The 21193-nt window shown below is 42.0% G+C and overlaps 1 protein-coding gene across 1 annotated transcript in view; it reads right to left on the bottom strand.

Annotated features, from left to right (window-relative positions):
* The window catches only part of PDZK1 (PDZ domain containing 1), a 37506-nt gene that overhangs the window by 13203 nt on the left and 3110 nt on the right, over positions 1–21193 (bottom strand). Inside the window, exons 3-4 of the mRNA XM_069090170.1 lie at positions 2969–3180; positions 2073–2301 (exon numbers count right to left, since the gene is read on the bottom strand). Coding sequence (XP_068946271.1) covers positions 2073–2301; positions 2969–3178 — 439 coding nt within the window. The 5' untranslated portion in view covers positions 3179–3180. The remainder of the gene's footprint in view (positions 1–2072; positions 2302–2968; positions 3181–21193) is intronic.

Genomic DNA, 21193 nt, shown 5'->3' with positions numbered 1-21193 from the left:
TTATGACTAGCAAACATTTTAGCCAGAATGCACTGAACAAAGATGCTTAATCACTGTATTATACATTTCCTGGTTTTCCTCTTCCCTATACAACCACCCCTCCTTAGTTTCCTTTGCTGGAGCCTCATTCATATCATGCCCACTAACAATGGGTATCCCCCAAGGCTTTGGCATGGGCCCTCTCCTATTATCCCACTATACTATATCAGTTGGTGATCTCATCAGCCCTCATGGTTCCAATTATTCTCTCTGTACAGATGATTCCAAAATCTACATATCAGTCCCAGTCTGTCTCCCGAACTCTAGTCCAGCAACACCAACTGACTTTCGGACATGTTGAACAAGATGTCCTGTAGGCATCTCAAACTCACTTTGTCCAAAACAGAACTTACTATCTTTCTCCCAAAACTATCCCCTCTTTCTAACTTCTTTATTAGTGTTATAGACACCAACATTCTCCCAGTCACCTGATCTCAAAATCCTGGGTGTCATCCTTGACTATTCACTCTCAATCACTTACCTCACATATTCAATATCCTACTAAAGCTTATCATTCCTACTTTGACAACATCTCCCCTATATATCCCCTAATGTCTTCTCACATTGATGAGTTCTTGGATCTATCAAGGCTTAAGTCACAAGTGGAACACAGAGTGTGTTGATGAATTAAACAACACTATAAACTACTCAAAAATATAATCGTCATTGATGGTAGGGCCAGGAAGATTGTCTTCCTGGAGCATGTTATGATGGAATTAGTAAAAAGCATGTTTCTATAAGGCTGGCAAAAAGTCCACTGAGCAGGAGGATACCAGCCAGCCCCAAATTCTGTTATCTAGGGAGCACACTACTCACTAATTAGCCAAGAGATTGAAAACTGAATCAAAAAGTGTCCTCTGAGAAGCTACAGAGGCGAACTCAGTGGCCAGAGATAAGGCCAATCTTTATGAACAAAGATTTCTTTGGGCTATTAGAATGAAATAGAAGCTAGACCCACAGAGCAAAGCATAGTCTTTAGGGGGAGATGCCAGGGAAAGGATGGTCTTTTCAGGCAAACATGCATCGTACAATGATACTATCGTCAACAATGTGAAAGAGACATATCTTTCAGCTAATATCCATCAGCTGATAAATTTGTGGATTGTGCCCTCCATCACTCTGTTATCTACCCATGCTCATTTAACTGATTATGATTGCTGCCCACTAGAGTCATTTTAACACATCAAAATGGTGTGGAATTTGAAAAAAATCATAAAAATGGGTTTGTACTCACTCTTTTGCTTACTAAAGCTAATTGTTAGGTTTCATATTAATACGCCAAGATTCACTAAAAAGGCCTTGTTAAATAAGACATTCAATTTAAAACAGATAAAATACAATCTACTGATTTGGTTATGATCAGACATTAGCTATGAAACCCATACACAAATATGTTTGTGAAATAATTGGTTAAGGAGGAATTCAGAGTCTATGGCCATAAATAGGATTTATTCCTACATGGAAGAAGTTAACTGGCCTTTAAGGGGATCAAATCTGCAATCTGGAGCCTGTTAACATCATGTTCCAACGTTTTTCATTCATTGACATGACCTAACCAGCCCAGACACTGCAACATTACCAGACTGCCCAGAAGACAGTATACCCAATCTTATTTTGATAAAAAGTAAAGTACATTAATCTAGTGTAAGAGAGTAAGTACACTGGGAAAGTAAGAGAAAAGAGATATTGCTGGCCAAGAAATGACTGTCCTAATCCCCCGCCCTCCTAGAATGGATACAGAGGAAAGTCCAGCCTCTCCTAAAGTGATGAAACATAAACCCCTCAATTATATTCAAGTCATGGAAACTCCAAGAAGAATGGTGCTAAGGCATTTGACAATCCCCTAGAAAAGCTGAGCTAAAAGGGACTGTTGAGAATCCAAGTATTTATTCTCCTTTAAAGTCTTCAGGGAAGGAAACAGCTATCAGATAATTAAATCACCAAGCTGACAAGAAGAAAAGCAACCTCCTCCCATGGAAATTTGGGAAGCGTAACAGAGGCTCCCAAGCCAGGCTCTAGCTCAGGACACTCACCTTGGACAGTTTTCAGAGAGAAGCCATAGCTGCTTCCCTCCTTCAGCAGGTAACAGAGCCGGGGCTGGCTCCCTGCACCTGCTACCCCATTCATCACTGGGGCTGTCTCCTTGTGGTTCTGACTCACTTCCTTCAGGTTTATCCCTTTTTTTACTGCCTGTTCATAGGATGCTCCATCCAGAACCAGGAATGTCACTGAGTTCCCGCTTTTCTTGACCAGATCTACAACCTGAGACAAAGAAGAAGAGATTCAGCAAGCAACCTCGAACAAACCAAGGTAAATACCTCATCTTGGCTTGGAGTGACTCAGGTCCTGACTCTGCATGCCTTGGCATTTTCCTCGTCCTTGTCTATGCCTTTGCTACCCCCAGGTGGCTGATAGTGTTCTCTCATTCCACTCATCCTCCCTCCAGGTGAAACTATCCCTGAAGATCCAAAGTCAGATGGGGTTCAGCCTAGGAGAGGTTTTCTAGTCCTGAGAGGCTCCAGCAAATGTGATCTAATTCTAGCCCAGAGGACCCCTATTAGAGGAGAATCATTCTTGGGTATCTGGTCTGTTCAGTGGTTGTTGTCTTAAAGCATAACTAAAATTTATTGGTGGAGGAAAGTAGTTTGTGATTCCAGAAAGGAACCTTGTGATTCTTGGTAAATGCAAGAACTCTTGGCTTGGGAGGCAGCTTCAACATATAAGGCTTTGGAGACCTTCTCTAACTCCTTAGGAGGGAGAACAGAGAGAGAAAGCTGTCTTGGCTGACTGACACAAGACAGAAACATAAGCCCTCACCAGGACAAGACCTCTGAGTGCAGAGAATATATTAAGCAAAGTTCTAGCTTATAAACAAGCTTCTAGATTAAGGGAAATGGAAGTAATAGGGATCCCTACAAGTCTCATTCACCTGAAAGTGTTCTTCTTTGTCCACATACACCCCATTGACACAGAGGACCCGGTCGCCATCTCTGAGACCTGCTTTCTCAGCAGCACTGCCCTGTTCTATCACACGAACCAGGTGACCATCAACGTCTTTCTCAATCCGGAGGAAAAAGCCATAGTTTTTCCCCTCTTGTTTGGAAAGCTTACATTCTCGAGGTGTGAAGGTAGAGGCCATATCTGTTCACAAGGGAGGGTAGAAGGGAAAAAGAGAAAATAAGATGATTGTAGCAGCCAGGTGGTACCATAGTACATAGAGTGCTGAATCTGGAATCAGGAAGACTGTAGTTAAAATTTGACTTCAGACACTAGCTGTATGAGCCTGGGCGAGTCACTTAACCTCCATCTGCCTGAGTTTCCTCATCTGTAAAATGAGAATAATAATAGCACCCACTTCCCAGCATTCTTGTGAAGATAAAATAAAACATTTATAAAGCATTTTGCAAACCTTAAAGGGCTACATCAATCATAGCTATTATTATCATCTACTACTAAACTTCCTCAGAGTTTATCTACATGCCATCTTCTCATTGCCAACACAAGGACATATAGAAGGTGTAGAACAGAAGAAACAAAGCATCTGAGCTGAATGAGAACCCTCTCTTCTATCCCTGGTGAGAATGAATGAACCACCCAGACTGAAGGAGAACCCTCTCCTGGAACTTTGGTGCAGCCCTCAAACCTAATCCAATAGATATCCACAGAGAGTCACTAGAGTTTGAAAGGTCACCTCCTGGCTGCCCATAGCCCATGATAACCTTTCTCTTGAGTCAATGAAAGGCAAAGAATCTTTGATATAGGCACCTACAGACCTGTCCTCTGCACCAAGAGGCAGCACTTAGCACAATCCTTTGCCCATAGTAGGTGTTCAATAAAGATTTGTTGATGAGAGAGACAGAGAGAGAGAGAGAGAGAGAGAGAGGGCCATCTATGCTCATGAGCCAATGGAGAAGCTTGGCTTGCCTATTCATTCTCTGGATCCTTCAGATATAAGAAAAAGGAAATACCATCAACTGAGTTGTTCTAGTCCCATGCTTTTGGATGGAGAAGCTATAAAGCTAGAGATCCCTTAGTAAACAGCTGTTCACGTCCAACATCCTACTGGACATCATGGCAGATACAATGAAGTAGAAAGACGACTTCTTGGAGCAGCTAGGTGGCACAGTGAATACAGCACCAGCCCTGAGTTCAAATTCTGCCTCAGACACTTGACATATTACTAGCTATGTGACCTTGGGCAAGTCACTTAACCCCAATTGCCTTGCCTTCTCCACTCCAAAAAAAAAAAAAGATTACTTTTTCACTAGAGAACATGACCACCTAGCTATAGAGAAAGGACAGACCTAATCCAAACAACGAAAAAATACAAGGCAAGCTTTTGATCAGTATGGTCCTAGGATGTGTGAGAGTAAGTACTCTAAAGTAGGTTCAAATTCCACCTTCCTCAGGAAGCCTTTCCTGGTGGCCCTGCCCTCTCCAGCTGCAAAAGCCTTCCCTCTGAGACTGCCCCCAATTCACCCTGTATATATCTTCTGTGTACATCTTCTTGTGCATCATCTCCTGTTAGACGGTGAGCTGCTTGAGGGCAGGGACTGTGGTTTTGCCTTTCTATGTACCCCCAGCTCTGAGCACAGTGCCTGGCCCATAGTCAAGTGCTTCATGAATGCTTGTTGACTGAGTGACTGAACTGGGCAAGTGTAGTGTGATAGTTCACACTACAGAATAATCAGGAACTTAGGGAGAACCCCAAATAATGCAAAGGCATGGATTTATGGACTTATGATTGTGGAACCTCTTTTTTTAAAGGACCAGAGCAAAATGGAAGCAATTCCCCAAATTAACTGACCTTCTTCCCATGCCCCTTTGTCCATTATATTCAGGTGGAACTAGAACCCGAATTGACACTAACTACCTATAGCTGTGGACTGGCACCTGGTAGGGATAAGAGGACAGACCTCCTGGTTGTGTTCTTTAGCCCCTCCTTGGCTTTATCAAGTTAGAATTCAAAGGCCAGAATATATCTATGGCAGGTGCCATGCAGATGTTTAAATGAGGATCACCTCAGAGTGGCAGAACAGAGTTTGAGGTTATGTTCCCAGAGCACCAGGCCTAGAGTCACGAAGACTATCTTTGTGAGTTCAACTCCAGCCTCAGACACTTACTAGCTGTGTGACCTTGGGCAAATCATTTAGCCCTGTTTGCCTCAGTTTCTTCATCTGTCAAATGAACTGGAGAAGAAATGGCATATCACTCCAGTATCTTTGCCAAGAAAATCCCACATGGGGTCATGAAGAGTTGGACACAACTGAAACAGCTCAACAACAACAACAACAAATCTATAGGCTATCACTGAATGACTCTGCCATATGAATCGTGAACTTTCCAGTCCACTGTCTCCCACTTATAAACCTGTCTCTCGCTGGAAGACTTGTGAAAACCAGTGGGACTGATGGGGTGCTTGAACTCCAGTTTCAAAAGCACATTTCTCCCTAGCCTCAGGGCATCATCTCTGCCCAGTTCTCCCCATGCCCTGCACTATGCTTAGCAATCATGAATGAGTAGGCCCCAGCCAAATGCTTATCTCCTTTTGGTACAATAACAAGCTGCACCTGTGAGAACTTCACTAGATTATCTATAAGTAACTCCTTAGCTCACTATATACGTCCTGAATCCCTTGTTATGTATGCCTTAGGCTTGGAATATACTAAACTCCCAACATCCATCTTGTCAAACAGGACATTCACAGGTGGCAGCTTGGTCAGCCCTGACCACTAGAGGACTTAGAGACGTCTGCTATTTCCCAGTGAATTCTGGGCAATACGCCTACACAGTAGATATTAAGAGTGCATCTTCCTTTAAGAACTGACCACTCCTTAACCACTCCCTAATCCTGCCATGACTCACCTAGTTAGCATATTTGGCACAGGTTCTACTATAGTTTATCCTATATAAACTTTAACTGTACCCCTCCAAGGTTGCAGGTTCCCTAAGGACTCTTGCCTGCTGTATAGTGTAACAATAAATCTTTGCCACCTTGACTTAAAGAATGCTTGAGTCTGTGAATTCTTTCCAGATTGCTTTCCAGGGACTCTGGTTATTGGGGTTCCTGGACTTCCTGAACTCCCTCATGACAATGTCTATAAAGTGTTCTGGGATTCTTAGGGGAAAAAAAAATCCATATGGGTTCCAGATCTTCACCTCTCTCCTCAGGGCTGACCTAGAAATCACTATGTATTTGGAATATATAAAATATCATTTACTTTCACATTTACATAAAGATTTTCAAATGTTCACAACCTAACAGGAAAACAGAACTTGAATTACTTATCACTAAAGGTCAATGTGGCAAGAAAAAAAAAAGTGAGGCAGAAATGACCCCAGGGCAGCAGCTAGCTCACCCATCCAGAGCTAGAACCAGAGATCCTCTGTCTAGTCCAAAGGATCTTAACCTGCAATCTGAGAACTGAATTTTTAAAAATATCTAGATATTATCTAGATTTGAAAATATCTAGATATCAATATATAATAAAATATCTAGATATCAATATATAATAAAATATCTAGATAATCAATATGATTGGAATATTTTGTATTTTTATGTATTTTAGGCAGTTAAATACATTCTAACTAGGAGTCCAATACAGATTAAACTTTAAAATGTCAAGTTCACATTTCTTTTTAAAAAGTCAGTTGTTAAACATTTACTACCGTACCCCTGAATGTAAGTAACTAGTTACATAACAATAAAGATCCAGAATAAGCGAAAGATGATCTCAGAGAGAAGGTACTAAGGGGGCGTGGGTGGCACAGAGGGCTCCTGCAGAAGATGGGAATATGAAATGACTCTTAAAGGAAGCCAGGGAGGAGGAAGGTGAGGAAGAATATTGTAAACTTGGGGACAGTAAGAGCAAAAACATGGAGTCAGGAAATGAAGTATCATGTTCAAGGAAGAACAAGAAAGCCCAGTCCCAGGCAGCTAGGTGGCGCAGTAGATAGAGCACCAGCCCTCAAGTCAGGAGGGCCTGGGTTCAAATCCAGCCTCAGACATACACTAGCTGTGTGATCCCAGACAAGTCACTTAACTAACTCCTAGTGCCTTTAAGAAAAAAAAAAGCCCAATCATTTGAGGAGACTTTCCCATCACCAGAAACACATAAGAGTCTGCACAAGATTGACTTGGGCTCATTGACATTTCTCCTTCCTATTATTCTTCTAGTTAGTAGAAAACAGCCCATGATCATGGGGTCCCTTTTAGGCTCAAAACTCACATGACCTTTCTGTAAGACTTTCCAGTAGCTGATCAATTAATTGCATATGACTGTGAAAATTTTTACCACCACTCCCTGACTCAGGGTATAGATAATGCGGAATGGCTATTATTTTATTATAATAAACTATTCTGATTATTTTATTAAAGACATGGAGTTATATCACATTATCATCATTAAAGTAATTGGAATAATGAAAACTTTTTTGTTAAAGGATCTAGTTTAATAAAAAAACAAAAACAAAATATCAATTTTTATGTAAATAAAAATTTCTTTTTTGCTTTTTGGAGGGCAATTGGGGTTGTGACTTGCCCAAAGTCACATGGCTAATAAATGTGTCAAGCATCTGAGGTCCCATTTGAACTCAGGTCCTCCGGACTTCAGGGCTGGTGCTCTATTCACTGTGCCACCTAGCTGCCCCATGTAAAGAGAAATTTCTAAAATCTATATTTGCCTCGTAGGTAGGTTAAACATTCACCCTATGACTTAATTTCCTTTATTTCCTCTTCTTTCTTCATGGATAGTACAACATTAGCTCACACACTTGGAATGAATAGAATTTGAATCAATAAGGTCTTAAAATATTCTCCTTGTTGGAGTCCACTGTGGGGCTACTTTTAAAATGACAGCTCTACTAATTTATAATAAACTCTAAAATTCCAAGAAATGTTCTCTCTGTCTTCATAAATACAAGGAACTTCTAATGAAGAAACTCTCTTTAAAAATGCAGATCAGCAACTTCTCTGCAAAGTATGGTCTTAGAGAGTTGGTTGTGGCACTAAAAGGTCAAGTGTCTTGCCCAGAGTTACATGTTCAACATATCTCAGATCCAGAATTTGAACCCAGATCTTCCTGACTCTGAGGCAGCTCTCTACCCACAATACCATGATGCCTCTCACATTGGGACAGGAAGCAAAATATTGTGTTTGGTTAATTTTTCTTTTTAAATAAGCCATAGACCCCAAAAGGTCCAGAAAGAAAGGTTCCAAATATAACCAAGATATTCATGGCAACACTCATTATGGAAGCACAGAAATGGAAACAAAGTAAGTACCTTTCAATTGTGAATGGCTAAATTAATGGTAGGATGTGAATGTCTATAGTGTTGCTGTGCCATAAGAAATGAATATATGAAGAATTTAGAGGACAGGAGGACAAATGAACTGATACTGAGTGATGAAAAGAGAACCAGGAAACACCTTATTCAACAATGTAAATGGAAAGGATCATTAAAAAAAAAATCGGGGGCATCTAGGTGGCACAGTGAATAGAGCATCAGCCCTGGAGTCAGGAGGACTTGAGTCCAAATCTGGCCTGACACTTAATACAAAACTAGCCATGTGACCTTGGGCAAGTCACTTAACCCCAACTGCCCTGCCCTCCCCTCTCCAAAAAGAAAAAAAAATAACTGGATGTTTGTATAATTTTAATGACCAAGCTTGGCCCCAGAGGACATTTGAGAGAATATGCCTTCTTTTCATTGCAGTGATGGTCCACCAGAGCTATAGAGCATTGCATTTGCTGTCAGGCATGGCCAGTGCAGAACTGCTTTTATTTCCTTGTTTTTAAATCTTTGTAATAAAAGGCAGCTAGCCAGATAGAGGAAGGAGGAGGGATATAGTTAGGAAAGTATGTGGTATTGAAATAAAAAGTATCAATAAATTTATAAATATAGAAATCATTTTTTACACGGCCACCATTCAGCTTTGCAGCCCTTTGGATTTTGAAGTTGAGAGGGCTCCAGGCCAGACAGAGTTTTATCCCCTGTGTCCAGGGGATATCACTAGCCCCCTATAGCACGGTGAGTAAGGCTTGGTGATTTCAATCTTGTTTTGCCCCTAAGCAAGTCAGGGCTCAGGATTTTGAAATAGAGATTCCAGCTTGGGAGGAGTTTTTCCATTTCAACAGCCCTCTTTCTCACTTACACCCCATCTACCATTTCCTGAGGAGCCCCAAAGACCACAAGTAGAGGTTTGTAACAAGTGTCACTAAATTTCCATGACCCCACGTGTTCCTTTATAGATTTTCTCTCCCCAGTTCAGATGACCCAGATAAAACATAAACAGTGAAAGAAAACAGAAATTATTTTGAGCAATGGAAAAAAAATCAATATTTGACAGAGAAGATCCTTGTTTGTGCAAGAGGCAAGACAGGGATATGTGGCTGATAGACTCCCATAGAAAAGGATAAAAGCCAAGAAAATTATTGTTTCTGCCTTCCTTTTTGGAGAGTTGTTATAAGGAACTCTCAGTGAGGAAACTTCCAGAAATTTGACCAGGTAAGCTGCTCTCCAGAGCTGCCTAGGGCAGAGAAAGCACCCCAAGGGCATGTGAGTGACTTAACTCTGCCAGGGTGCGTCTGAGCCCTGAAATTCTTCCTGATGGCCTGCCCTCTGTCCACTAACCCCAAGCCACAGGGTCTCTCTGGGATTTATCATCAGGCATGATCATTAGTAATGATAGCTTGGATTTTCAAAGCTGCTTTCTTCTAAAGGACCCAGATTAAAGCCACTAAGACAGGCTGTAGTGGGAAGGAAAATTCGAGTTTGCCTCAAGAGGCAGGGGAATTGTGTAAGGTTTCCTGGGGGAGATCAGGTGGGAAGTGAATGTGCTGTGTCTTTAGGCCTACTTGATGTGGGAAGCAGTAAAGGAAGAACAGAAGCCACTGGGTGAGTTTTGTTTTCCTCCCCGGGGGAAGGACTGAGGGCTGAAACTTCTATTTTGAGCCCAAGCAAGATTAGACCACATTCTTTAGTTCCCTATTATCATCTTCACCACCTGCAGCCTCAGGGGAGCTAGTCTTTGCTCAAGTCATAGAATGTCTTAGTAGAAAGGGACTCCAGCTGCCATCTGATCCAACCCACGCTCAAATAAGAATTAACTCCATAACGTGTCCAACAAGTGGTCGATCAGCCTTTCCTTAAATACTAGTGAGGGGGAAACCCAGTACTTCCCAAGGTGCTCCATTCCCCTTTAGGGCATCAAGGGGCAACCAGATGACACCATGGATAGAGAACCAAGCCTAGACTCAGGAAGACCTGAGTTCAAATCCAGCCTCAGACACTAACTAGCTGGGTGACCCCGGGCAAGTCACTTCACCCTATATGCCTCATTTTCCGCATCTCTAAAGGAAGCTGGAGAAGGGAATGGCAAACTTACTCCAGTAGCTTTACCAAGAAAACCTCAAATGCGGTAAGGGAGAGTCAGACACCACTGGAAAATCACTAAATAATAACTTACTGTAAGAAAGGGTTTTTTTGTTTCTGTTTTTATTTACCTCTGCCCTCTACAACTTCTCCCCACTGTTCCTACCTCTACTCTGTGGCCAAGTTTAGAGATTAGACTAGTTTTTTCACATAGCTCTTCAACTACTACAGAACCACTCTCATTTGGGTACCTCTAATTGTCTTTTTCTCCAGGCTAATTATCCCCAGTTGATCCCCAGAGGGCATGATCTAAAAGCCCTGACCAGCACACAGTAAGGCTGAAAATGCCAAGATTAGGGGGACTGTAATCACAGATACTTTGGCTTCACCTTCAGCCAACTTGGCTGATAAAGATCCATAGATAAATTCTTAGAGCTATTACACATCTTAGTAAGGTTCAACCTCCCATTTTACAGATGAAGTAACTAAGGCCAAAAGAGATTAGGTATTTTGCACAAGATCATTTATTACTGAAATTGTCTCCTTCCTAAAGGGAGGCCCTTGGTCAGTGTCCTTGGCCACACCTAAGCTATTTTGAGAACCAGGCTCTCTGCCTGAGATCAGTGAAACTCACTCAAGACTGCATTTTTATAAAAGAGAGTCTGTAACCTCTGAACCTCGATCCTGAATTCTGAACTAAACAGAGACTAAGAGGACTTCATCTAGAATCTGGGGAGAACCCTTGCTTTGGCTAGCTACAGAAATCCAGGCCTAACCTTCTTTAGAAAACATGATTCTCTTCCCCTCTGTCCTCTCTCACTACTGTAGCTCATGTCCTCAGTACATAGCAATGGTTACTTGGGCTCCATTCCAAGCTGAGATTGTGCCTTGTAGTGACCTTGTAGGTAAATTGTTGTCACACACACACACACACACACACACAAACACACACACACACACACCCTCTGTGCCTTCTCCCTGGGAATGACAAACACATTTTCTTTGAGCTAAGTTCTAGAAACACCCACTTTCAGTATCCACCAAGTTTAAAATTCAACAAACATTTAACATTAAGTACCAGAAAATTGAATTTAAATGTACTTTAAAAAAAAAATGTTTACAGTCATCATAGATCTATTTTCCTTCCATACTGATAATCACTCAGTGCCTCTGAGAATACATTTCAGAATGCAGGGCTATTGTTTACCCCATCATAGTCTGACAGGGTCAATATTTCAGTCTCTATTTTACATTGTGTTTCATTAAGATAGGAGACAGCATGATGTAATGGGGGGAAATATAGGATCCTGTTCTCTAGAGAGGACCTGGATTCAAATCCTGACTCTGTCATGTGCCCATGAGCTGTGGACAAGTCCCTCTCTCTGCTATTCTAGGAAATCTGGTCGCTGTGTATAGAAACTGGCTTTGTTTCACGAGTGACCACAAAACTACTCTAAGAGTTGTAAGTATCTGGGGCAGCCAGGTGGCTCAGTGAGTAAGAGCGCTGGCCCCAGAGTCGGGATGACCTTGGATCGAATCTGGGCTCACACACTTAGCGCCACACACAGAAATAACTGGCCGTGTAACCTTGAGCAAGTTACTTAACCCCAATTGCTTTAAAAAAAAAAAAGAGTTGTATCAATCATAACAGGAACGTTGGTGTGGGAGAAGAGAAAGGAATGTCAACTTATCAAGAAGTCCCAGCAAGGTACAATGGAAAGAGCAACAGCTCTGGAGTCAGAGGATCTGGGTTCAAATCTTGACCCTGATGCCACCAGTATGAGGGCGCCAGCTGGCCTGGAGTCAGAGAGATGTGAGATCCAATCTGGCCTCAGCTACTTCCTAGCTAGTCACTTAGCCACTCTCTGAGGCAGTAAAATGGGGGCTATAATAGTGCTTACTCCACAGGGTTGTTGTAATGATCAAATGAGATAATGTTTGTAAAATGCTTACTTAGCATAGTGCCTGGCATACAGTAGGTGCTTAATAGATGTTGTTTTCCCCCTACCCCCCACCCCCCCCTCCATCTCAGGCAAATCACTTAACCTCCCTGGCCTTCTTTTTCCTCAGCTGTAATATAAGGAAGGTGAACTAGACAGCTGAGGGCCCCCTTCCTGGCTCTACAGCTATGATCGGTCCTAGGGACGCTTTTCCACAACTATTTTGGGCATCAAACATTCTGGGACTTAAAATATAATGATAAAACAGATATACCCTAAGACATCTTCCAAATCTGAGATCTGGTGAAATGCTGGCCCTTGATATGGGGAAAAAAGAAGCAGAATAGTGTCTGTGGGTAAGCAATATCCTCAAAATGAAAGGGGCTACGGATGTTTTTTAGTAAGAGAGCAAATTAAAGCTATTTTCATGTTGAAATGAGGACACTGAGTATATTTAATATATATTTCATAGTTAATATATTGGAGAAGAAAACATCACTCGGCATCAACAATTTCTCATAAAACTCTCACCATGTCAAGCATATTTCAGCATTCTGAAGAACCCAGTTTGAGAAATACCAACCCAAACCAACACAGCATGGTGCCACTGGAGTTTTAATGTCTCAGTTTTCTCTTCAAAACCCAGACGTCAGGAAAAGCCTGAGAGAGGCGGATTTGAAGCCAGGAAGACCTATGCTCAGCCTATGTAACCCTAGACAAGTCACTTACTCTTTCCATGTTCTAGACTCTCTGAGACTCCAAGTTGCAGGGAATAGACCTGCATTGGTAGGGGGAGTTTCCTCAGCAAGGATTTCTCTATGCCTGTAAAATCACAGGCCTGATCCCCATCCCTAAACACTCATCCGGCATCTGATGTGAGCTGAGTCACCAAACTACCTAGGCTCCAGAATGTCCCCAAGTAGCTTGTGACATGTGTACTTGTGAGACATTGTCTCTTCCAACTCTATAAGCATCAGGAAAGGTAAGATATCACTGATGTTGGTAAAATCAACAATGAAACATTTCAGTGACAATTCACTTTGAATGTAGAAATCCAGAATGTAGCAGGATCATCCTGTCATGTTGGCAGGTTACACACCTATGGCTGCTCAAAGATACTAAAAGTCCCTCAGAAACTGGTCCACTCATTTAGTAATTTTTTTTTTTTTTGCTTTTTGGAGGGCAATTGAGGTTAAGTGACTTGCCCAAAGTCACATGGCTAGTAATTGTGTCAAGTGTCTGAGGCCGGATTTGAACTCAGGTCCTCCTGACTCCAGGGCCAGTGCTCTATTCACTGAGCCACCTAGCCACCCCCATTTAGTATTTTTTACATTTTATTTTATCATTAACAAAAATCCAACTTACTTCCCTTTTATGTACCTTCTTCCCCATATCAAGGAAGGAAGGAAGGAAGGAACCCTTGTAACAAATATGCACAATCAAGCAAAACAAATTCCCATATTGGCCATATCCAACCAATATATGACTCAGTCTGTACTCTACATCTTTCACCTCTCTGTCAGGAGACAGGCAATATGTTTCATCACAAGTCCTCTGAAAACATGGCTGGTCATTGCATTGATCAAAGATCCTAAGTCTTTTGAAGTTGTCTTTACATTGCTGTTGTTATTGTACTTCTATCTTTGCTCACTTCACTTTGCATCGGTTCATACAAGTCTTCCCAGGTTTCTCTAAAACCATCTCCTTCACCATCTCTTATAGCACAATAGTATTTCACTGCATCATATACCATAATTTATTCAGCCATTCCTTTGATGGCACCCCCTTAGTTTCTAGTTCTTTGCTACCACAAAAAGAGGTGCTATAAATATTTTTGTCTACATAGATCCTTTTTCCTTTGATTTGCTCTCTTTGGAATACAGACCTAATAGTGGTATTGCCAAGTTAAAGGGTATGCATAGTTGTTTTAAGATTAGGCTAGAAGTTTAGGTAAAGAAAAAGGGGGGAACCAAGAGAGACAGACACCAAAGATAAGAGTCAACAATAAAGTTGGTACTTGAAAACAACTAGGTCATTGTACCCCTGGCTAGACTAGGGATTTCCCAAATTGCATCCATTTTTTCCCAGTCTTTCATATCTTTGTGCCTTCCTTTTGATTTCTACTGCTATCACCCCAATCTAGGATCATTTCTCATGTCTGGACCATTTCAGTAGTCCCCTGACTTGTCTCCTTGACTTACACCTCTCCCCTCTCTAATACATTATGGCCAGATAATCCAGTTACCCACATTTACAACCTTAGAATAATCTTTGATTCTTCCCTCTCCCTCACTTCTCACAATCAGATGCTAAGTCTTTGTGGGTCTCCCTCCTCAATATCTCTCATAACCAGCCTCTTTTTTCACAATTACACCCTTTCCCCTTTCACCTGGATTATTACAAAAGTCTCCTAATTGATATACCCTGCTTTTTAGTCTGTCTTCTCCCTACTCTATTCTCTGCATAGCTCTGACTTGCTCCCCTATGCCTAGAGATTTCATCAACCTGTGGGGCTCCCCGTGAGGACTTCCCTCTACCAATTTAGATGGGTTCTAAACTTTGGGTCTTAGAAAGTTGCCTGGGCCACTGAAAGGTGAAGGAACCTGTTGGATATGGACATGCAGTCCATAGAGGTCAGAAACAGGACCCGAACCTGTGTGTCCAGATTCCAGAGCCACCTCTCTATTTACTGCACCAGAATGCCTCATTGACCTACTTGGCTTTCCAAGTTCTTCACTCTACAATCCATCTTCCTCACAGCTGTCGTCAAGTTAGTATTTCTAAAATGCAGCTCTGTTCATGTCACTCCCCTGCTCAGACCTTCATAATGTGGCTCCTATCTATCTTTCCAGCCTTATTTCACATCACTCCCCTTCATACCCTCTAAACCACTCATTCTGGGAACTCTCCATCCCATCTCTTGTCTCTACCTTTGCACAGACTGTCCCCTGTGCCTGGGGTGTACTCCCTGCTCACCTCTGCCTCTTAGGATCCCTACCTTCTTTCCCATTCCCACTGATCCCATTCCTAGAAGGAGCCTAATCTCCCTTTAAATTTTTTTATTCATTTCAAACTTAAATACAAAACAAGAAAAAAAGAACATTTCCATGTACACAGCAGGTCATAAGAGGATTCAATAATAAAACAATAAATTTCTCTTTCACAGACTTAGTCTAATCTCCTACCTGAAACATAAAGTCCCTCTACAACATATCCAGTAGATGGTTCATCACTGACAGATTACATGGACACAATGTAGAATTTATTATTCTTTGAAAACAGATGAAGACCTCATGCCAATAAATAACCTGCCTTGGAGTCAGGACCTCTTTGCATCAATTAGCTATGTGAATATAGGCAAATTACTTAAAATCTTAGGGCTCTAGTCAACACTCCAAGACCATAGGTTACAGATGAGTTGCCGATCCACCTAGATGGAGGGAGTTCCCCATACAGATGGAGTTACAGGTCCCAGAACTGTATATATACATACTTCCACATTAATGTCAGAGCGATATGCTTGTCTGTGGCCTCTACAAAAGTATGTTGTGTAATAGCTGGATGGATGGATGGATGCAATAATATCATACTTTCTCTGGACTCAAAGAACCCCTGAATCACTGAATTTGAGAGTTGGAGAGGGCCTCAGCAGCATCTAGTCCCAGTCCTCCACTATCTCATATGGACAAGTGGTCCTCTCTCCTCTGTGTGAAGATCTCCAAAAAGGGGGAGCCCACCCCGTCCTGAGGCAGTCCATTCAACTTTTGGAGAGCTTGGACTGTGAACAACTTTTCCCAGCATCAGAACTGAATTTGCTTCTTTGCAATTTCCATCCACTGCTGTTTGCTCTGCCCTCTGGGGCCCAAAAGAACAAATCAAATCCTTCTCCTATGCCCTTCAGATACTCCAAAGACGACTCTCATATCTCTCAATTCTTCTTCACAGCCAGCTGGGTGGTGCCACAGTGTGTAGAGTGTGGGCCCGGAGTCAGGGAGACTCACCTTCCTGAGTTCAAATCTAGCCTCAGATACTTACTAGTTGGGTGACCCTGGGCAAGTCACTTCACCCTGTTTGCCTCAGTTTCCTCATCTGTAAAATGAACTGGAGAAGGAAATGGGTAACCACTCCAGTATCTTCGACAAGAAAACCCCAAATAGGGTCACAAAGAGTCGGACAGGACTAGAATGACTGAACAACAAAAAGTCTTCTTCCTGGGCTAACTATCCCCATTTCTTTTAATGGGTATTCATATTTAAAGCCTAGCACCATCCCAGGTGCCCTCCTGTAGACACTCTCTAATTTATCAATGTCCTTCTCCAACAGTGACACCAGAAACAGAACACAATACCATGAATGAAGTCTGACAAAGGCAGAGTACAATGGGATGCTCATCCATGCCCTACTTATTGAAGCCCAAGATCACATTAGCTTTTTGGCTGCCACACCACACTGCTGATCCATATTGTGCTTGGAAGCCCAGATCTTTTTCAGAAAGACTATCATTTAACTGTGACTCTGCCATCTTCTAACTGTGAAGTGGATCTTTATTTTTATACTCAAGGGCTAGACTTTACATTTATTCCTATTGAATTTCATCAGATTCAGCCCGCTATCGTAGACTGTCAGGAGCTCTTTATATCCCTCTTGTCACCTACTGCGTTAGCCATCCCTTCCAGCTTTGTGCCATGTGGAAATCTGATCTATGCCTTTATCCAAGTCACTGATGAAAACATCAAACAGCACAGGGCCAAGCATAAATCCCTGGGGTACTCCACGGTAGAACTTCTGACATATTGAAATGAACCATTAACAACTAATCTGAGTCTGGCCATCCAACCAATTAGCAATCCTTCACATTCTAAATGTGTCCAATTCATATACTCCATACTCTCGATAAGAATAGGATGAGATGGGGCGGCCAGGTAGCACAGCGAGTAAGAGCACCGGCTCCAGTGTCGGGATGACCTGGGGATCGAATATGGGCTCAGACACTTAGCACCCACCCAGAAACACCTGGCCATGTAACCTTGAGCAAGTTACTTAACCCCAATTGCTTAGGGGTGGCCAGGTGGCTCAGCGAGTAAGATCACTGGCTCCAGTGTTGGGATGACCTGGATCAAATCTGGGCTCAGATACTTAGCACCACACCCAGAAATAACTGGCCGTGTAACCTTGAGCAAGTTACTTAACTCCGATTGCTTTAAAAAAAAAAAAAAGAATAGAATGAGATGCCTTATTCCAAAACTTTAGTAAAATCCAGGTGAACTATATCCATAGTATTCCCTTCATCTACTAGTTTAGTAATCCTGTAGTAGAGTAAAATGTATCCTTACTGAAGCTATGCTGGTTCTTTGTAATAACCTCTTCCCTAGGGACATGTTTGCCAACAACTCTTTAATGATCCACTCTAGAATGTTCCCAGGAATCAAAGTCAAACTAACTGGCCTATAGTTTTCAGACTTTGTTCTCTCCCTTTTTTTTTTGAAAGTCAGAACATTTGTCCTCCAATCTTGCATCCTGCTCCCATTTTCCACAGCCTTTCAAATACCACTGACGGTGGCTGAGCAACCACACCTGCAATTTCTTTTAGGACATGGAGATACATTTCATCTGGGCCAAGAAATTTTAATTCATCAAGGGTAGCCTTTATATTCGTGTACAATTGTTTTTTAGTCATGTCTGACTCTTCACAACACTTTTTAGGGTTTTCTTTTTTTTTTTTTTAAAGCAATTGGGATTAAGTAACTTGCTCAAGGTTACATGGCCAGTTATTTCTGGGTGTGGTGCTAAGTATCTGAGCCCAGATTTGATCCCAGGTCATCCCAACACTACAGCCAGCGCTCTTACTCGCAGAGCCACCTGGCCACCCCTAAGCAACTGGGGTTAAGTAACTTGCTCAAGGTTACACAGCCAGGTGTTTCTGGGTAGATGCTAAGTGTCTGAGCCCAGATTCGATTCCCCAGGTCACCCCAATAGTGGGGCCAGTGCTCTTACTCTCTGTGCTACCTGGCCACCCCTTTTTAGGGTTTTCTTGGCAAAAAAAAAAAAAGCTAGAATGGTTTGCCATTTTCTTCTCCAGCTCATTTTACAGATGAAAAAATTGAGGCAAACAGGGTTAAATGACTTGATCAGGGTCACACAGCTAGTAAGTATCTGAGGCCACATTTGAACTCATGAAGATAATGTCTTTCTAACCTCAAGCCCAGCCTTCTATGCACTTCACCAAGGGCAGCTAGGTACCCTCTTATCTTCTTATCTGTCTTGGGTAACAACTCCCTGTTAAGTCATTTTTGTTCTTTAATTTCTATTAAAAAGTTGATTTTTCCTTTAAGAATTGAGCACTCTGGGCAGCTAGGTGTTGCAGTGAGTAAAGTGCCGGCCCGGAGTCAGGAGGACCCAAGTTCGGTTCTGGCCTCAGACACTTAACACCCACACAAAAACACTAGCTGGGTAACCTTGGGCAAGTTACTTAACCCCAATTGCCCTCCAAAAAGCAAAAAAAAAAAAAATTGAGCACTCTGCTTTCTCTTTTGTTAGGTATCATTGTTCCATCCTCCCCACGAAAAGGGGACTGGTAGTTGTAGTGTGATGTGAATCATTCCTCCTTTTTTTCCCCAAAAAGTAGCTTTAAAAAAACTAACCCCTTTTTGTTATCCTTAGCTTCCTTTACCAGCACCAGATCATTCTGACCTTTAACATTTCTAACATTATTTTACAGGACCACCTCACACTCAAATGCCATTCTCTGATTTACTTCTATCTTCAGTACATGTCTTTTAAAATATCTAGGTTAGTACTAGCTGTGTGACCTTGGGCAAGTCACTTAACCCCAATTGCCCTATCTTCCCTCCTCCAAAAAAAGCAAAAATTAAAAAAATTAAAATAAACAAAATCTAGGTTGTTGAGTTCCTTATGCATGCACATCAGTCTCTTTAGACAAATCCCTTTTTTCTCCTCATTGGAACTGTTTCCCTTTGTGACTTCAGAATTTCATTCATAAACACTTCCTATTCCTCCTGGACTGACTTCCTCTGAAGCATTTTAGTCCATGGGATCCCACCTATCTTTCCTCTGTACCCTCTGAAATCTGCCTTCCCAAAATCTAGAGCACCTGCCAAACAAACTACACCCAGATTTCCTTTCTTCTATTACAAACTCTAGGATGTAATGTCATTCATGTCACTTCCCATGAGGATTTCCCTCATCTCCACCCCAGCAACTAGTTCCTCTAGGATCACCAGATATTAGTAAGGGAACTTCAGAACTCTTCTGGACAAACATCTTCAGTTGACAGGTAGAAGAATTTCATGTCCCTAGGACTCTGACTTTCTGTTATCCCCCTACTGTATAAGCCCTAGGTAGTAATTCTTGCGGAAAGATTTAAAGTTCCTAGAGAATCCCCAGTCTTGCACTAGTCCCCTGAGCCTTCCACTCTCAAGTTAGCCTGAAGGTGAGACCATTTTCTTGCCATTTTCTTCTCCAGCTCATTTTACAGATGAGAAAAGTAGGAGGGATTCTAAGTCTTCTCTCCATTCAAGCCATACTCTTGTACATACTGATACAGAATGACTATATCTACCTAAAGTGCCCTGATTGGGAATTGAACAAATGGACTCAGACACCAATCTTTCCCCTTCAGGAAAAGGACAGACAACTTACAATCCTGCCTCTTCTGCCTCTTCCATCACTATAGTGTCATCAGAATTATTCAAGACCCCTTCTAGAGAGGAAATTCAGCCATGATAAATGTCTTCTACTAAACCTCCAGACATTTATTCAATTCAACAAACTCATAAGAAGCATATAGCAAGTGCAAATTAATTATACTAAGGAGCAGTTAGGTGGTGTAGTGGATGGAGTGCCAGGCTTAGAGTCAACATAGACCCGAGTTCAAATCCAGTCTCAGATACTTACAGGCTGCATAACTCTGGGCAAGTCACTTAACCCAATTTGCCCCAGTTTCCTCATCTGTAGAATGAACAGGAGAAGGAAATGATGAACCACTCCAATATCTTTGCGCTCCCCCCCAAAAAAAATAAACAACCAAATGGGGTTATGAAGAGTCTGACACAACTGAAACAACCAAACCATAACTATACCAAATGCTGGGTACCCAAAGGAGGGGAAAACATAATAGTCTCTACCCTCAAGTAGCTTACAGTTTTATGGGAGAAGGGGGGACTACAACATGTATATAGATTATAATACTATTTAATTTGAAGAGAGAGCCAGCAAAAAGAATTAGCAACCAGCATTTGGAGGCAAAGATGAGAAATCTGAACAGGCTTCCAGGGAAGAGGTGGCACCTTGGCTGAGAAGGAAGATAAGGATTCTGGAAGAAAGTGATGAGGAGGGAGTCGATTCTAGGCTTGGGAGATATACATCTGCACAGAAACAAGGGACGAATCGAGGATAGAATTAACGAATTAACAAGTATTTCACTTAGATTCCTTTTTGTTCTACCTGCCCCATCTCTCCCCTCCCATGAGTTACAAGGAAAGTAGGACGAAGACATTGCAGCCCAACCCAGATTCCTCTCTATCAAAGCCCTGAGAGACGCTTGAGCCTGTACAGTAAGAAGCAGCTCCTTGGAACAATGTCAAGGACCTTTGGCTACAAGGGTCTATGCAATTTGCACTAGAGATGAACCCCTGCCCAGTATGTTATGGTAAGAACAATGTATGAAATTCAGAGAGTTGAATGATTCACTCAATCAAACCTAATAAACAACCTTGAGGCCTCTTGGTTGTTTGTCACTAAGATGAGAATCTGACTCCAGAGTCAATTCTGACTGGTGAGATAAGACTTTTAAACACTGAGATAGAAAGCTTCCAAAGGGT

This window comes from Petaurus breviceps, unplaced genomic scaffold (assembly GCF_028583685.1).
Source record: "Petaurus breviceps papuanus isolate PSGF00001 unplaced genomic scaffold, PetGlider_PUasm1.0 186, whole genome shotgun sequence".
Classification (NCBI taxonomy): domain Eukaryota; kingdom Metazoa; phylum Chordata; class Mammalia; order Diprotodontia; family Petauridae; genus Petaurus; species Petaurus breviceps.
This window is presented reverse-complemented; position numbering and strand designations above follow the sequence as displayed.